The sequence below is a fragment of the Bos grunniens genome, chromosome 3 (genome assembly GCF_055505025.1).
Source record: "Bos grunniens cultivar Pamir isolate PY7600 chromosome 3, Bosgru_T2T1.0, whole genome shotgun sequence".
Lineage (NCBI taxonomy): Eukaryota > Metazoa > Chordata > Mammalia > Artiodactyla > Bovidae > Bos > Bos grunniens.
In genome coordinates, this window is record NC_141167.1 from 95,394,737 (window position 1) to 95,411,933 (window position 17,197).

The 17,197-nt window shown below is 47.0% G+C and overlaps 1 protein-coding gene and 1 long non-coding RNA gene across 7 annotated transcripts in view; one reads left to right on the forward strand and one right to left on the reverse strand.

The window, feature by feature from the left end:
- The window catches only part of LOC147376160 (uncharacterized), a 70,568-nt gene extending 68,402 nt beyond the window's left edge, over positions 1-2,166 (forward strand). The window contains exon 5 of the long non-coding RNA XR_015160799.1: positions 1,656-2,166. This is a non-coding gene — a long non-coding RNA (uncharacterized LOC147376160). The remainder of the gene's footprint in view (positions 1-1,655) is intronic.
- The window catches only part of VTCN1 (V-set domain containing T cell activation inhibitor 1), a 71,027-nt gene extending 56,581 nt beyond the window's left edge, over positions 1-14,446 (reverse strand). For 3 of the 6 annotated variants that reach the window (XM_086392092.1, XM_086392091.1, XM_086392088.1), the window contains exon 1: positions 14,318-14,426. Coding sequence is in view for 2 of the 6 variants with exons in the window: in XM_086392087.1 (XP_086248213.1) it covers positions 14,318-14,349 (32 nt within the window). In the remaining 4 variants the exon portion in view is untranslated. Of the gene's footprint in view, positions 1-14,317 lie in introns of all 6 variants that reach the window. The other 3 variants (XM_086392087.1, XM_086392086.1, XM_086392089.1) reach the window with 2 other exon arrangements.
- Between the last annotated feature and the right edge of the window lie 2,751 nt (positions 14,447-17,197).

The window sequence follows — 17,197 nt, forward strand, 5'->3', positions numbered from 1 at the left end:
TAAATCCATCTTTTCCCATCTACTGTACAGCTGAAGAGAAACAGCATCACTCCGCCCCTTCCATTTTCCTCTGCTCTCAGAGCTCTCACAGCAGACATTATAAAGATTATTTGACTTTGACAGATAGATGACAAATGAGACATGAGGATCTGAAAGATGGTGTGGCCCATTCAACGCTTATCTGTATTTGCTGTTTCAGTCAGCTGAAGTTAAAGGCTTTGTTTTCACTCACATCATGAGAAATCAAATAACCTTGTTCTGTCCTTTCTTGGTAATTGCATGTTTGTAGCAATGCCCTTGAGAGGCCAATAATTTCCTCTGTAAGTATGCTCCCTCTGGGCAGTGCCTTCCACTGTAGGGCACAAAACTGTTAGGGTCCCATTTAATGTCATTTAAATGCCACCACGGGGACTTCCTTGGTGATCCAGTGGCTAAGATTCCTTGCTTCCAATGCAGGGGGCCCAGGTTCAATCCCTGGTCAGGGAACTAGGTCCCAAGTGATCTCACATGCTACAGTGACGATCAAAGATCCCATGTGCTGCAACTAAGACCCAGCACAGCCCAATAAATAAATATTAAAAAATAAATCTCATTGTGCTACAGTTAAGAACTTTAAATATAAACTGTGGGCTCTCACAGGGAAGTGACACCCTACCTTTCAACTCTCACCTCCCGCTTCCCTGGAGTATCAGATAATTCCTATCCACACCTAGCATTCTGCTAGATGACCAGAGGAACCAAAATGCCATCACTCCCCAGAGTCAGTCACACTGGTGTCCAGTGGTAGTGTGTGAATGATGGACAGGTCTATTAGAGGCTCTTCCTGGGAAGAATTCCATACAGTGGGACAGTGCGGGGTGGGTAGGGATTAGAGACCCTGAGGACTTAGTCCTGGCTAAGCCACTGTCTGCCACTTGGATCTACCCCAGCCGACAATTCCAGTCTCTGTCTTGGATATTTGGCTCCGGTGCCTGGAGAACAAGATAGTCAAAGCTGGCCACATGCCCATGTTCTTTATAGAGCACGTGTGAGGCACTCCCCCCAGGGACCATAGCCAGGTCAGAGCCTCCTCCCTGCAAACAGATCAGCTTAACTCACCTCCTAGTTGTAAGCAAATTAGATGATCACTTATGAACTGGGACGATAATAACATCCTAAAAAGATGAACTAATTATTATAATGAGAGAGCCGTCAAAATAATACCCGTGTTTATTTAGTATCTGTCATTTGAAGAATATGGGGTGAGCCATTGCTGTCACTTCATGAATCCTCCCTACATGTTTATTAAGGAGAAAAAAGTAGAGGTCATTCAAGAAGAATCACTGTAGGAGGAGGAGGGCTGAAAATAGGATGATTTTGGATCTCAAAGATGGGTGGGCAGTCCCGGGAAGGAAGATGCCCACCTGCTCTTTCCCTCCTGAGCATTTATTTGCTCAGCCCTCCGTGCTGCCCTGGGCTTCCTCATTTATGTACATTTTTGTGTTCTTTTGCGATTACTCCAGGCCCTAGTTTCCCAAAGCATGTCCTGGTGTATATTAATAAGTATTATTTTTAAAAGGATTATGTTAAGTCAATCACAATCAAATAGATTTCTTTATAGGACTTTTCAGAAGCTCTTACTGTTGGTTATTGTTTGTGTTTTTATTTTTTGGCAGCATGGCAGACACCCGGGCCCCCTGCAGTGGAAGAAGGGAGTCTTAACCACTGGACCACCAGGAAATCCCTCTAAAGCTCTTAACATGCTAATATGCATGGTGGATGCCCCAGAGGAGTATGTGTGTGTGTGTGTGTTAGGTTGAACTATTTGAAATCCCTCTTTCAGAGGTCAAGAACAATTGAAGAGTGGCAATCGCATGTAGCCCAACCTGAGTATTCAGCACTTTCGATCTTGTTTGACTACAGACCTCTTGTGGGGAAATTTTTGCAATATCGTTGTCCTCAGAACTCCCTTTGGGAGCCACTGTTTTAAGTACTTAATGTAGAGAGTGTTAGGTGCTTGAATGGTGCATGTTACTTGGACCCGAGGATGCTCACGTGTAACAGGATAATGGATTGAGCAGAATGGGAAGCAAGCAGATGTGGGAATCCTGCCAGGCTTTGGGGTTGAGTTTCTGGGAAGGTGGCCCAGTATGGCACTCCCCAACCCAATAAACATGCAGAAATGCACATTATTGTATAGAGTCACAACTGCTGCTGTATTAAGGTGTAAGGATTTTTTTTTTAATTGTAAAAGTGCTTTAAAACATTTGGCTTTAGTACATAAAGGCTCAATGGGAGAAGCAGAATGTGAAAGGGTACACACTGTATTACTATGTAAAAATGATTTACTGTTGGGCTTACAAAGGGCAAGAACAAAAAAAGAAAATAGTCATTTATAGTGATAGAACTATGGATGATCTTTTGTTTCCTTTTTTAAATAATTCCTGAAATGTTATTCTACTGTTTCACAGAAGAAAAAAAAAACACCCAAACAAACAAAAATTATACCAGTTACTCCTTAGGCTTTGAGTCAACACCAGAGTGTCTTCTGAGACAGTCCCAACACACCCCCTCTCCATTCTTTCCAGATGGGAAGGTGGTATCAAGGGGAAGATGACCTTCCAGCCAGAACTTTAGTCAGTCATGTCCCAGTGGCTCCATCACTTACCTTAACAGCCCTTCTGCCTCCGCATCCAGACCAAGAATCAGCCCGCCCACACAGATCCCCAAGTCTACAAGCATTGTAATACCCAATGGCTATTTTCTAATGTCTGCCTTTAAATTGTTTTTGACAGGATCCTATTAGCAACACTCTTTATAAATGATGATGAGCTTCCTCAGCAGGGCCCCAAAACCCTGTTGAATCTCCAGGTTTCAGAAATATGGTACGTTTATAGTGAGAAAGGAAAATAGCAGAAAACATTCCTACCATAAGCACACCGTTATTGCTACAGCATGGAGTGCATGGATTTTGTGGGCTAACCGAGAATCTAGCTTGCATTTTTGAGCTGTGTCCATGGGACAATGTCTTTCTAGTCTTGCTTAGGATGCTGCCCTAACAGCCCCTCAGCTACTTTTTGGTAAGAGGGTAAGGCTGTTGCTGCAGGCTTTCCCCACAGCTCAGTGGTAAAGAATTCACCTGTGCTGCAGGAGACATGGGTTTGATCCCTGGATCAGGAAGAGCCTCTGGAGAAGGAAATGGGTAACGCGCTCCAGTATTCTTGCCTGAGAAATCCCATGGACAGAGGAGCCTGGCAGGCTATGTATAGCCCATAGGGTCACAAAGAGTCAGACACAACTGAGTGGCTGGGCACGCACACATGCAGTTGTTGGTGCCAAGGAACTCCTCTGTCCAGGTCTTCAGGCAGTGCCTGGCCTGCGGGGAGACTTTCAGGGCATCCCCAGGGCTTGGCAGGGAACACTTCTAAGTAAGGGACATTCGGAAGTCCTGCTTCCTCTCCCCGTCCCACTCCCAGATCAGCCTTATTCCTAGACTCTAGGCAAGTAGCCATATGCAAGCCCACCCCCAGCATCCTCTGGATGCCATCCTAGAGGATATGGTATGAGTAATTGGCAGGAGGCAGAGCCCCTCCACAGGGAAGTGTTCACAGAGCTGGGCCCATGTGAAAGGTGGCTGTGGCAGGGGCTTCAAACTTGGATAGCTCTTGGTGAATTGCCATGACCATATGTTAAGGTCTTTGGACAAAGACCCCCCAACCTACAGCCATCAGAATAACATCACAACTTTCCCACCAACTGACTTCTCTCTTAGCTGTGAAGAGAATCACCAAGACTTGGATCCTCAACAGAAAAAGTGGAGACAGAGGAAGAGGATAGGATGCTGCTTCCTTGGACAGGTCAACTTCTTGACTGAAATAATTCCTCTTTCACATCTATCCTGCCATGGGGCTTCCTACCAGGACCTGTCTGGAAACCTAACCCCAGGCTTCAAGGCTTCCAGTCCAGGCTCCTCTGGGGTCTGAAAGAAGCTCCCTCCCACAGGGCACTCGGTAGTACACAGCTTAACCTTCCCTCGTCTCATAGGACTTTATCCTGACCCTGAAGTTCTAAAGGGTAATTGTCCCCACAATTTTATATTCGGTTCCTGTACCCCAAGGCTTTTTGACAAAGAGTACAGTCAATCATCAGATGCATAAAATGAGTGAAAGGCTTCCTCCTCATTCCAGAGGTGGGTTCCCTGGAGGCAGAGTGCGGTGATTTTGAGTTGTGAGGGCAGCAGAGGAGAGCAGCTACCACCAGGCCAGGCATAGAGAGGCAGAGGACAACCCTAGGAGGTGGGACCAGTGTCTTGGGGGCAGAGGGAGAGGGTAGTGTCATGGAAAGCACAGAACGAAGTATTTCAAGAAGGAGGTCATGAGACATTGTGTGTTGAATACTGATGTGGAGACAAGATTAGATCAGAGAAGCTGACATTAGATTTGGCAATGTGGAGGTCACTAGAGACATTGACAGTAGCGATGTCTCAGCACAGTGGGGACAAAACCCCAATGGAGTAAGTTGAGAGAATAGTAATAGAACCCATGGTTTACACTCTCTGCCAAGTGCTTTATAGGCATCAACTCAGAAATGTCTCACAGTCTTACAGTGTAGATTCTAACATCATGCCCATTTTACAAGTGAGCACCTCACACCCAGAAAGGATAGAGAACCTGCCCAGGGCCACACAGCTGGAAAATGGTGGAGCTGGGATTGCACCCCAGCCTCCCAGGCCAGGGTCCAGTCTGTACTGGGAGCCACACCCTGACACTGCCTCTATAACACCTGCAAATCATAAGATCACTAACTTTGAGCATCTTTCAACAAATTTGCTCTGAAGGGAAAAGAGAGGGGATGGGAGCTGGAAAGGTCGTAGGGCTGACTCTCAGGACTTTTCTTTTAAGCCAGAAACACTGATGTGCAGGTGGCATGCTGACATGGATACTGGAGGAGCAGAGGAGAAGTGAGGATGCTGGCCAGATGAGAGGAGACAGATCCAGGCAGCAGAGGCCTTGCCCTTTGCTTGGAGCTGGGCTCGTCCTCTGGTACCAGGAGGGGAGGAAGAGAAAAAGGGTGCAGGTGAGTGTGGCAGGCAGCCGTAGAAGTGAAAAGATGGAGGAGTCAGAAGTCTGATGATTCCCATTTTCTTGGTAAACGATAAAGCAAGATCATCATCTGAGACTGGGGACGGAGGGCCGGGTGGAGGAGGCTTGCAGGAGGCCTGAGGGGAGGAGAGAGGTATGAAATGGCCTTTTGGGAGGTGAGGAGAGAGGAGAACGCAATGAAGAGCCAAGACAGGAAGCAAAAAAGAGACAATTCAATACCCTGGCATTTTATGGATGCTCTGTTTCTCCAATCTTTCATGCTTTTTCTTCTATGAAATTTCTCATTCTAAATCTGCAGAGAAAGAAAGAGAGGAAACTGCCGGCCCTTTCTCCCATTACTGCTGTGCTGGGAGTGGTAGGAATACATTTGAAAGTGATGTGATAGTAAATCTGAAACACTCCAGGCACAGGGCTGGGGACTGTGGAAAGCCAGCATAAAGAGAAATATAACCTGGCTTTCTTACCTGCAGCACCCCGCCCCGTCAAGAAACCATACTGACTGTGGAGGGAGAGTGCCCACCCTCGGCAGCCAAGCGCTTTCCCGAATCTCACAGAGCAAGGATAGAGAAGATGGTATCTCAAGTCCACTGAAATCCCAGAAGAATCTGGATGCAGAGGACCCTTAGGCCAAGCTGCTACTTTAGGCCTGGTTATTTCTCTGCCTCCCTCTGAGTCACTTTGCTATTCTGTAAAAACAATAAGAGGGGATCATTGAATAAGGGTGTCTAACACATACAGCACTATCTACTAACTGTGAGCAAGGTGCTGCTCTGAACTCTTTTTATGTATCAACTCATTTAGTCTTCACAACAACTGTGAGGTTGATACTATTATTAACTCCAATTTACTGAGGGAATGAAAACACAGAGAGGCTAGGTAACTTAACGTGGCGTCACTCAGCTAGAGGAAAGCTGGAATGTGAACACAGGTGCAGCTAACTCTAGCACCAACGTTATTTCCCCTTCTTCCTACGTCAAAGGTAATTAGGGGTGAAGCTTTGGTCTCTTAGATCCTTGATGTTTGGGTAGATTGTGGTCAGTTGGGAACTAACAGTTTTTAGCTAGGGTCATGGGGCAATATGGAATCATTGAAAGAGCATCCTTCTACCCATTTTTAACTGCACAACCTTTAGGCAAGTTGCCAGTTTATTTTTATTATCCCAGCAATAAAATGAGGGGGTGTACTGACTTTCTAAATTTTCAGGCTCTGAAAGGATATAATTTTTACCAAGTTTCAACCACTTCTTACTCCTGCACTCGCTCATCTAGAGTAGCCGCCTGGAAGAACACAGACCCGGGGGTGATAAATCACAGGCCCCAGGCTATTATGGGCCCAGCCCCCTCCTCGGCTGGTTGAGAACTCTAGTGCCCTGGTGGTCTCTGGTCTCTGAGGAGTTTTGAGGGTGATGAGCTGAGTTCTTCTAGTGGCAGGAAATGAGGCAGAACTGACTACAAAGATAATTTTCTAATCAAAGTCAGTATAGAGGTCTAGGTAGGAACTTGTTGGTTCTGTCATTGGCTGACCAGGGGGACATTGTGCAGTCATCTTGAGTCAACATTTGTGTCTTTGAAATGGAGATAATTAGGAGTATGGGGTGGTTTAGTTAATTAACCATTATCTGGTGCTTGGTCATAGCTCTGGAGCTCCAGTGGCCCAATGAAGGTTGTGGCTCAATCCCTGAGCAGTGCGTCATGGGAAGACTTAGACACTGTGTGCACACAAGGACCTTCCAGGCTCACCTCGGCCACCTTAATGCTCGATACTGGCAGAGCCAGGCAGTTATTCTAAACCCTGGCCATCCTCAGGTTTGCAGAAGAATTGTCTCAGACTCATAGATAACAGAAGTAGGGTGGGCTTTTTTTTTCAAGACAAGAAGCTGAAAAACTCTGAATATTCCCAGAGTGTTGTTAGAGTGGCCTGTCTTTAAGAAACCCCAGTAGCAACTTATCCAAAGTATGCGAGAATGCATATGTCATAGCCATGTATCAGCACTGTAGGGGGATTTGCAGATAAAGACTAGCAATAGCTCTTAGGATGTGCCAGGCACAGAACTGTCACCTGTCATTCACACAACTCTAAGAGTTAGGTTCTATTATCAGCCCATTTCATAGGTAGGTAAATTGAGGCCCACAGAACTCAAGGTGGCACATAGATTTGAACCCAGGCAGTGTGATCCCAGAGCCTAGAGGGATAGCCGTGGAGCTACACTGCCTCCCTACAGCAAGAGACAAGACAAAGGCCAGGCCCTTGAGAAGCCAACCCCACAGAGGGAAGGAAATGGGCACAGGAACAGACATTTATCAACACGGCCGACCACGAACATATAAGGAACAATTAATTGCAACTGAGAAGGCAATGGCACCCCACTCCAGTACTCTTGCCTGGAAAATCCCATGGATGGAGGAGCCTGGTAGGCTGCAGTCCATGGGGTCTCGAAGAGTCGGACACGACTGTGCGACTTCACTTTCACTTTTCACTTTCATGCATTGGAGAAGGAAATGGCAACCCACTCCAGTGTTCTTGCCTGGAGAATCCCAGGGACGGGGGAGCCTGGTGGGCTGCCATCTATGGGGTCGCACAGAGTTGGACACGACTGAAGCGACTTAGCAGCAGCAGCAGCAGAAAGGCCTGGGAAAGCAAACTCTGGAAGATGGTGAAGGACAGGGAAGCCTGGCGTGCTGCAGTCCATGGGGTTGCAAAGACATGACTGAGCGACTGAACAACAACAAGAAAAGTCCAGGAAGACGTCACAGTGGCAGTGGCACTTGAGCTGAATGCTGAAAGAAAGGGGTAGCCTTGTAGCAGGTAGAGATGGGGCTAGAGCCACACGATCAAGAGAAAACCTACATCTGGTGTGGGCGGGAACACAGGCACCTCCTGTTTAAATCTTCAATGTGCAGTTTATCTCTTCTTCCAACTCTCTATTTAGCTCAAGAGGATGGGCCCTCAGGGCCCCGAAGTCTCAGGTTTTTTAGGTTCAGAGGGTCTGAAACTTGGGCCCCTCTTTTCATATCTTGATGGGTTTCAAGTGTCATCATGGCCTGTGATGACATCCTCCCCAGTCCAAGCCTTGGTAAGATTTTCTCAGTAGGCAAACTTGTTATGTTGCCAAGCACTATTTTGTCTGGCCATCAAAGTCTGGTATGTCTGAGCCAGCCACCAGCTTGAAAACTTGTGGGGAATGGGGAACCAAGCTTTCGGAACAAAGTTCCCTGAGCCTCCTTGTTCTAGCCTCCCTCCTTCTCTGTTTCTTCCACCTTCCTCTGGGAGAAAGACATGTCTTTGACGTGTCCTCCTTCCTTTGACTTGTCTTCATCAATCCCATCGAGGCTGGTGATTTTCCCCAATCTTAGATGCTTCAAAGAACTCCCTTCAGATAGAAGAGACAGAAGGGGATAGATGACGGTTCCAGGGAGAAGGAAGGAAGGAAGACAGGGTGGGAGGAAGAAGAGAAGGAAGGGATGGGGGAGAGGAGGGAAGAAGGGGGAGCAGAGTGACAGTTTGAAATCCATGCTAACTGGGCCTCACTTGGACTTCAGCTTGCGTCTCTGCTTTCTGGAAGGAGAGCAATCAGATGCTACAGCTATTTGATCTTCTCTCTTCACTGCTCATGCTCAATGCACCCACGAAACTAGACTCAAAGGATCCTTGCCTCTTTCTGGTCTCATTTGGACTCAGGAGCTACTTGGCAGTGTGTCCTCCTCATTTTCTGCACAAAGCCACATGAGTTCTGCTAAATGCTGCTGCTGCTGCTAAGTGTAGGCCATATTCTTGTCTGGACTGGATCTCCCCACCAGCACCAGGCCTGTGTGACACCACCACCGCCTTGGGTGCTCCGTGAAACTGCTCTGTTGACATCCACGAGGTCCTCAATCCTGGTCTTTATCCTGCCTCTCTCACCATTTGCTCCCATCTCTTTCTGACTCACCTTCCTCTGCCTTCCCTTAAACACGGGTGTTCTTCAGCTTCCCATGCCCAGCCCCTGGCTCCTATTCTTCTACGGGCTCTCTTTAGAAGACATTCCAGGTGACTACTCCCTGCCTCCTACTTCTGAATCTCACACTGACATCTCCAGCCCTAAATTCTCCCAGTTTCAGCCACAAGGCTTCCGCTGTCCACTGAGCATCACCACCTAGAGGTGAGCTAAGGTTCCCAGGGGAACCTTAAATTCAACACGGGCCAAAGTTAACTAATTCTCATCTCTTGTCTCTGTTTCCCACCTCACTGTACCTAATGCAGGAACATGGGGGGTCATTCCAGGCTTCAACCTTCCCATCCATTCCTATTCTGTACCGTCCTCCATTCATTTACCAAATACCACCAATTTTAAATCCTAAATGTATCTTAACTAGGTTTCCTTTCCCTGGACCTCAGTTACCATTCTCAATTTCAGGTCCTTATCTTCCTTACCTATTTCCCTACCAATCTGTCCTCATATTCATCCTCTACGCTGCCTCTGGAATAACCTGCCTAAGATGAAAACCACCAAGTTTCCCCTGCTAGAGACCTGCGATGGCTCCTCATCACCCACACCAAATTCCCAGCTGAGTCTGCTAGATGAAGGCCCAGCATGACCTGACTCAGCCTCTCCAGCCTCATCTCAGCACTCCCTGCCTCAAACTTCAGGCTCTGATGATGATACAGAGTAGCTTATAGCTTTCCAACACCTCACACTGCTTCATGAGCTTTAGTCTATCATCTTTTCCTATCCTGTCCAGCTCTATCCCCTCTGCCTAGAGGCCCCTTCCCATCCTTCTTCACCTGGATCATGCTAATCAATCCTCAACACTTAGCCCAGCCATCACCTGGCTCAGGAAACCTTCCCCAAATTCTTAAGTTAGGGAAGTGCTCCAGTTTCATTCTGCTGTACTGTCTCATGGCTTATCAACAGAAGGTTGTAATTGTCTGTTTGGGAGTCTTTCTTTCCCATTAACCTAAAATCTTTTCAGTGTTTTAACTGCCCTTGACCTAGTGCCTCATGCAGTGCTTGGCACATAGTAGGTGCTCTGTTAATACTGTCAACTGAATGTAAGCCCTTCAGAGAAGGGATCACTACTTCACCCATGGATTCCTAAGGGGAGTGCATGCGTGCTCAATCGTGTCTGACCCTTTGCAATCCCATGAACTGTAGCCCACCAGGCTCCTCTGTCCATGGAATTTTCCAAGCAAAAATACTGGAGCAGGTTAACATTTCCTACTCCAGGGGATCTTCCTGACCCAGGGATCGAACCCGAACTCCTACATGTCTCCTGCATTGCAGGCAGATTCTTTACTGTTGAGCCTCCAGTGAAGACCCACCATGGGTTGCTGCTGCTGCTGCTGCTAAGTTGCTTCAGTCATGTCCGACTCTGTGCGACCCCATGGACTACAGCCTACCAGGCTCCTCCGTCCATGGGATTTTCCAGGCAAGAGTACTGGAGTGGGGTGCCATTGCCTTCTCTGCCATGGGTTGAACTTATGGTCAATTAACCAGCAACAAAGAGCTAAGAATATACAATGGAGAAAAGACAATCTCTTCAATAAGTGGCCCTGGAAAAACTGTACAGCTGCATGTCAAAGAATGAAATTAGAGCATTCTCTAATACCATACCCAAAAATAAATTGAATTAAAGACCTAAATGTAAGACCAAATACTATACAACTTCTAGAGGAAAATATAGGCAGAACACCTTTTAAAATACATTGCAACAATATTTTTTTAGATCTGTCTCCTAAAGCAAAGGAAATAAAAGCAAAAGTAAACAAATGGGACCTAAATAAATTTAAAAGCTTTTGCATAGCAAAGGAAACCATCAGCAAAATTAAAAGACAGTCTACTGAATTGGAGAAAATATTTGCAAATGATATGATGGATAAGGGATTACTATCTAACATATATAAACAGCTCATACAATTCAACATCAAAAAAACAGGCAATCCAATTGAAAAATAGGCAGAACTAAACAGACATTTCTCCAAAGAAGATATACAGATGGCCAATAGGCACATAAAAAGATGATCAACATCACTAATTATTAGAGAAATGCAAATCAAAACTACAATGAGGTACCACTTCACACTGGTCAGAATGGCCATTTTTAAAAAGTCTACACATAACAAGTGCCAGAGAGGACGTGGAGAAAAAGGGAAACCTCCTACATTGTTGGTGGGAATGTAAATTGGTGAAACCACCATGGAAAACAGTATGGAGGTTCCTCAAGAAACTAAAAATAAAGTAGCTGTATGATCGAGCAATCCCACTCCTAGGCGTATCTGGACAAAACTGTAATTCAAAAAGATACATGCACCCCTGTGTTCGTAGCAGCACTATTGACAATAGCCAAGACATGGGAAGAACAGAAATGTCCATCTATAGATGAACGGATAAAGAAGATGTGGTGTTCAGATACGATGGCGTACTACTCAGCAATAGCAAAGAATGACGCTTTTGCCATATGCAGCAACAAGGACAGATTTATAGGACATTATGCTAAGCGAAATAAGTCAGACAGAGAAAAACAAATACTGTATGATACCACTTATGTGTGGAATCTAAAAAATACAATGAACTAGTGAATAAAATGAAGAGTCAGACTCACAGATCTAGAGAACAAACTAGGGGTTACCAATAGGGAGAGGGTACAGAGAAGGGGAAATAGAGGGATCGGATCCTAAGAGGTGCAAACTGTCATGTACAAAATGAATAAACCACAAGGGTATATTGTACCACACGGAGAATATATGCAATATTTTATAGTAACTATAAATTGAGTGTGAGTGTGTGTGTGTGTGTATAAGTTGCTCAGTCATGTCTGATTCTTTGCAACCCCATGGACTGTAGCCCACCAGGCTCCTCTGTCCATGGGATTCTCCAGGCAAGAATATTGGAGTGGGTTGCCATTCTTTTCTCCCGGGGATCTTCCTGACTCAGGATCTGAACTGGGATCTCCCACATTGTGGGCAGAGTCTTTACCATTTGAGCTACCAGGAAAGCTCATATATAATCTTTAAAAATTGTGAGTCACCATATTGTGCATCTGTAACATGTAATATTGTACATGGATTATACTTTACTTTAAAAAAGCTGAAACAAAATGTTCCTTGGGTGAGGTCTGCTCCCACTGACGACTGTGAAGGGAAAGGGGGAAGAGAATTCTGACCACAGAGCTTCTAAATGTCCCATGGAGGTCAGGCCCAGTAGAACCTGCACGCCAGCATTCCATCCCCCTGCATCCTGAGCATGAGTTTTGAAGGTAGTAAGCTCTCTGGTAATTATTTAAGGAAATAATCCACTGGGTCCACAGAGGATGGCAGATCCTCTCATGAACTCTCCCATACCACCAATCTCAGTAAAGGTGTGAGTATGAATTAAGGAAATTATGGCAAAGAAAGAGGGCAGAGCCCTCCAGACCCCTGCTCCCCACCCAGCCTGCCATCGACCCTCTTCCCAGGGACCTGTTTGCACAGATTCAGCCACCCCGCTGGCTCCTCACTGCTTCTGCAACTGAAGAGCACAAAGAACTGCCAAGGCATGCTGGGGTCAACAAGAGGAGCCTCTGTGGATTCCAGTGGGTCTCTGAAGGGTGGGATCTGCATTTTGAACACCCACCTCCTGCTAATCCTCCTGAAAAACCAGTCAGGCTGGTTGTAATGTATTATTAGAAAGCCCACACATCCTTCCTGGGAACAACAGACCCACTTGTTGCATGAGGAGTGTTTCAGTGGAAGCTAGGAAGGGGGGGGTGGGAGGGAGAGGTAGGAAGGGGGGCACTGGGCAGGGAGTGGAGTCAAGCGTGACACTGGGGACAGAACTTGGGTTTCGGAGTCGGGTAGGGTGGATTCCAACTCGGCCCTGCCCCTCCCAGGCTCTGTGGCCTTGAGAACGTGACTTAACCCCTCTGAGGTGATCATGAACCCTCACAGGCTGTGGTGAGGATTACAGGAGGCCACGGTGAGGCACCTCGCCCAGGGCACAGAGAAAGAAGGTACTGGCAAAACGCTAGGTCCTCTGACGTAGGTGCTTCTTGGGACATCCTCACTGGGGGCAGAAAAGTCCAAATGGAAGGGAGCAGGGTGTCCTCGCAGACACAGGAAGGGGAACACGGCCCAACAGCCATGCGGCCACCCTGAGCGCCCCCAGGCCCTAACTCAGGACTGGCGGCTTCAGGGGGACACCTGTGAGGGAGTTTTCTAGGCTGTCTCTAAGAAGTAACATTCTCTCAGTCTTTTCAGAAACTTCACTGTTAATCTGAAGTTAAAACTTCCTCCCTCCCTCTCTGCTTTTCCTTTCACTGGAAAAGACACAAACAACCCCTAGAACCAACATCCACCAGTCCTCTTAAACATCGTCACAAGTTGTGACCAAAGGTGAATCACCAACCGTTTCAGGAAAACTCTTCCTTCACTTTCCATCTCTTTCCTTCTGGAAAGGTAAGCAACGGCCTGACGGATAAACAGGCAACTAAAGGGAGCTCTGTGAGAGGAGCAGGAGGTAAGAGATGGGGCTTCCTTCATCTCCGGGCAGCTGGGCTCATTCTATCAATCCTCCTCCTCCATCCTCTCAGCTCTGCTGATGGACCTGCCCAACTGCAGTTTCCAGGGTCACAAGCTCCTCTTGCTGCTGTTGCTTTATGTCCTTCCCCTGTCCCATCCCAGGCCCTAGGGTGGGCTGACTCTGGCCTTTCACAAAGGTTTGTTTTCTCAGCAGCAGCAGCACGGGTCTCCTCTCCAAGGAGCCCCCAGGAAAACTAGGGACCCCACCCTGGAGCCAGAGTGGAGGAAGGATGTTGGTGTGAATAACTCAGCAGTACTGAGAAGTCACACTCACAGAAAAGTCAAAGCATGCTCACCTCCTTCATCCTGGGGGCTTATAGAGGGTCCCCCCCTGCACCCCAGCCATCATCAGTCATAGATTCCCTCCCACCCCAACAAGCAGCCCCATGCCATCCTACTTAGCGCCCCCACAAGAGCCTTACTGTCCCAGCCTGGCACCACACTCCTTGGTCTAGAGCCGTCAGGTGCCAGCCCTCCCTCCATGGCAGAAAACCAATCTGACCCTGAATAGGGGCTTTGAGTGGCCCGGGTGTGATGTTAAATCCAATTCTCTTAAGCTCTTATCTGGCCAGGCTCATGCCAGCCCAATGCTGGATCAGATAAGGGTACCGGTGGGGACCTATGGGATGGCCCAGCAGTCTTCAGCAGCCCTGGAAGACCTCACCCCGGTTCTCTGCACCTGTAAAGAGAGAGGAGAGCACTACCTCCAGAAGATGACCTGCCCCAGGGAAGCCATGGCGGGGGAAGGGTCCCTTCCTGCAGGGCGCTGGAAGCTGGGGTGAGTGGAGCTGCCACTGCCCTCCTAGTGCCGTGACTCACAGCCAGCTGGGGTGCGCTGGCCTTAAATAGTGGGTTCAGCCGGGAGTGGTCGGTGCTGCCTTGCACAGCTCAGGTATGAGGAAGCAGCGCTGCTCTGCAGAAGTGCCTGCAGGCAAGAGGCTGCTCATCCCAGCCAGGGAGGTCTGGCGCACACAGAGCCACCTTGCCAAGCCTTGACCCAGGGGAGAGAGTGGGAAGGAAAGGCTTCCCAGGCCCCCTGCTTCACATACATCTCTTCTGACTCTGCAGAGGGAGCGCTCCGGGGGGAGAGTGCGTCTCCACCCAAGAACAGATAGGAGTGGCTCAGAGTGGCAGGTCTGTACCAGGAAGCGGGAGGCTGGGAGCTCCTCCTGTGTGGCTGATGCTCAGACAGAGGCTGGGTCATCCCTGGTGGGATCTTTCATGGAGGGGGTTCATGCCGAGGGATCTCAGAACGCTGTGAGCGCAGATGACAAAGTGAGAGTCTGTCACTCGAGATGGAGTTCACCTTGGGGCCCCTGACACTGCGCTGCTGGGTGAGCAGATCCCTCAGTTAAATGGTGAGAGGTCCTGCCTCACCCCTGAAACAACTAGTTTGAGACGCCAAAACGACAGGGAATTTACGCTCTCTAGACATTATTGTTGGGTGAGTGATAGTCGCTTAGTTGCGTTGGACTCTTTGTGACCCCATGGACTGTAGCCCACTAGGCTCCTCTGTCCATGTGTTTCTCCAGGCAAGAATACTGGAGTGGGTTGCCATTTCCTTCTCCAGTTGCTGTCGGGTGAGTGGGTTAGAAAATCTGGTCTCTTGAGAGACCCACTCCATGGAACAAAATAGAAAGCCCAAAGATAAATCCACATACCTATGGACACCTTATCTTTGACAAAGGAGGCAAGAATATACAATGGAGAAAAGACAATCTCTTTAACAAGTGGTGCTTGGAAAACTGGTCAACCACTTGTAAAAGAATGAAATTAGAACACTTTCTAACATCATACACAAAAATAAACTCAAAATGGATTAAAGATCTAAATGTAAGGCCAGAAACTATAAAACTCCTAGAGGAGAACATAGGCAAAACACTCTCCGACAGACATCACAGCAGGATCTTCTATGACCCACCTCCCAGAATATTGGAAATAAAAGCAAAAATAAACAAATGGGACCTAATTAAAATTAAAAGCTTCTGCATAACAAAAGAAACTATAAGCAAGATGAAAAGGCAGCCTTCAGAATGGGAGAAAATAACAGCAAATGAAGCAACTGACAATTAATCTCAAAAATATACAAGCAACTCCTGCAGCTCAATTCCAGAAAAATAAATGACCCAATCAAAAAAATGGGCCAAAGAACTAAAAAGACATTTCTCCAAAGAAGACATATAGATGGCTAATAAACACACGAAAAGATGCTCAACATCTCTCATTTTCAGAGAAATGCAAATCAAAACCACAGTGAGGTACCATTTCACGCCAGTCAGAATGGCTACGATCCAAAAGTCTACAAGCTATAAATGCTGGAGAGGGTGTGGGGAAATGTAACCCTCTTACACTGGTGGTGGGAATACAAACTAGTACAGCTACTATGGAGAACAGTGTGGAGATTCCTTAAAAAACTGGAAATAGAACTGCCATATGACCCAGCAATCCCACTGCTGGGCATACACACTGAGGAAACCAGGAGGGAAAGAGACACGTGTACCCCAGTGTTCATCACAGCACTGTTTATAATAGCCAGGACATGGAAGCAACCTAAATGTCCATCAGTAGATGAATGGATAAGAAAGCTGTGGTACATATACACAATGGAGTATTACTCAGCCATTAAAAAGAATACATTTGAATCAGTTCTAATGAGGTGGATGAAACTGGAGCCTGTTATACAGAGTGAAGTAAGCCAGAAAGGAAAACACCAATACAGTATACTAACGCATATATATGGAATTTAGAAAGATGGTAATGATAACCCTGCATGCAAGTCAGCAAAAGAGACACAGATGTATAGAACAGTCTTTTGGACTCTGTGGGAGAGGGTGAGGGTGGGATGATTTGGGAGAATGGCATTGAAACATGTATATTATCATATGTGAAATGAATCACCAGTCCAGGTTCGATACATGATACAGGATGCTCAGGGCTGGTGCACTGGGATGACCCAGAGGGATGGGATGGGGAGAGGGAGGTGGGAGAGAGGGTCAGGATGGGGAACACATGCACACTCGTGGCAGATTCATGTCAATGTATGGCAAAACCAATACAATATTGTAAAGTAGTTAGCCTCCAATTAAAATAAATAAATTTATATTAAAAAAAAATCTGGTCTCTGACCTTTCATCCAGCACTCAGATTTCCAACAAGACAGAAATCTAGGGCCCAAAGCTCACTCTCTCTGTATTGCTTCCTGCACCCGCTCCATCCCCTCCGGAGGGGCACCCTGGATAGGAAGCATCCACGGACTGGCTGGTTCACCAACTACAGGTTGGCTGACTGTGTTTATTTTGGGCTAAAGATGCCCCAGGACTTCAGCAGAATGAGTCCAGGGTAGGTGCAGAATTTGCTGGAGTAAGCACGGAACACAGCTGGGAAAGGAAGAAAGAACCCGGTGGCGGAGAGAAGACAGCAGAGGAGAGGGGCAGTTTAACAGTGAGAAGAGCTTCGTTTTCATTTCTTACATATTTTTTCTCTCTAGCCTTTTTTAAAAAATTGGAGTATAGTTGATTTACATTGTTGTGTTAATTTCTGGTGTATAGCGAGGTGATTCAGTTATATATATATATATATATTTT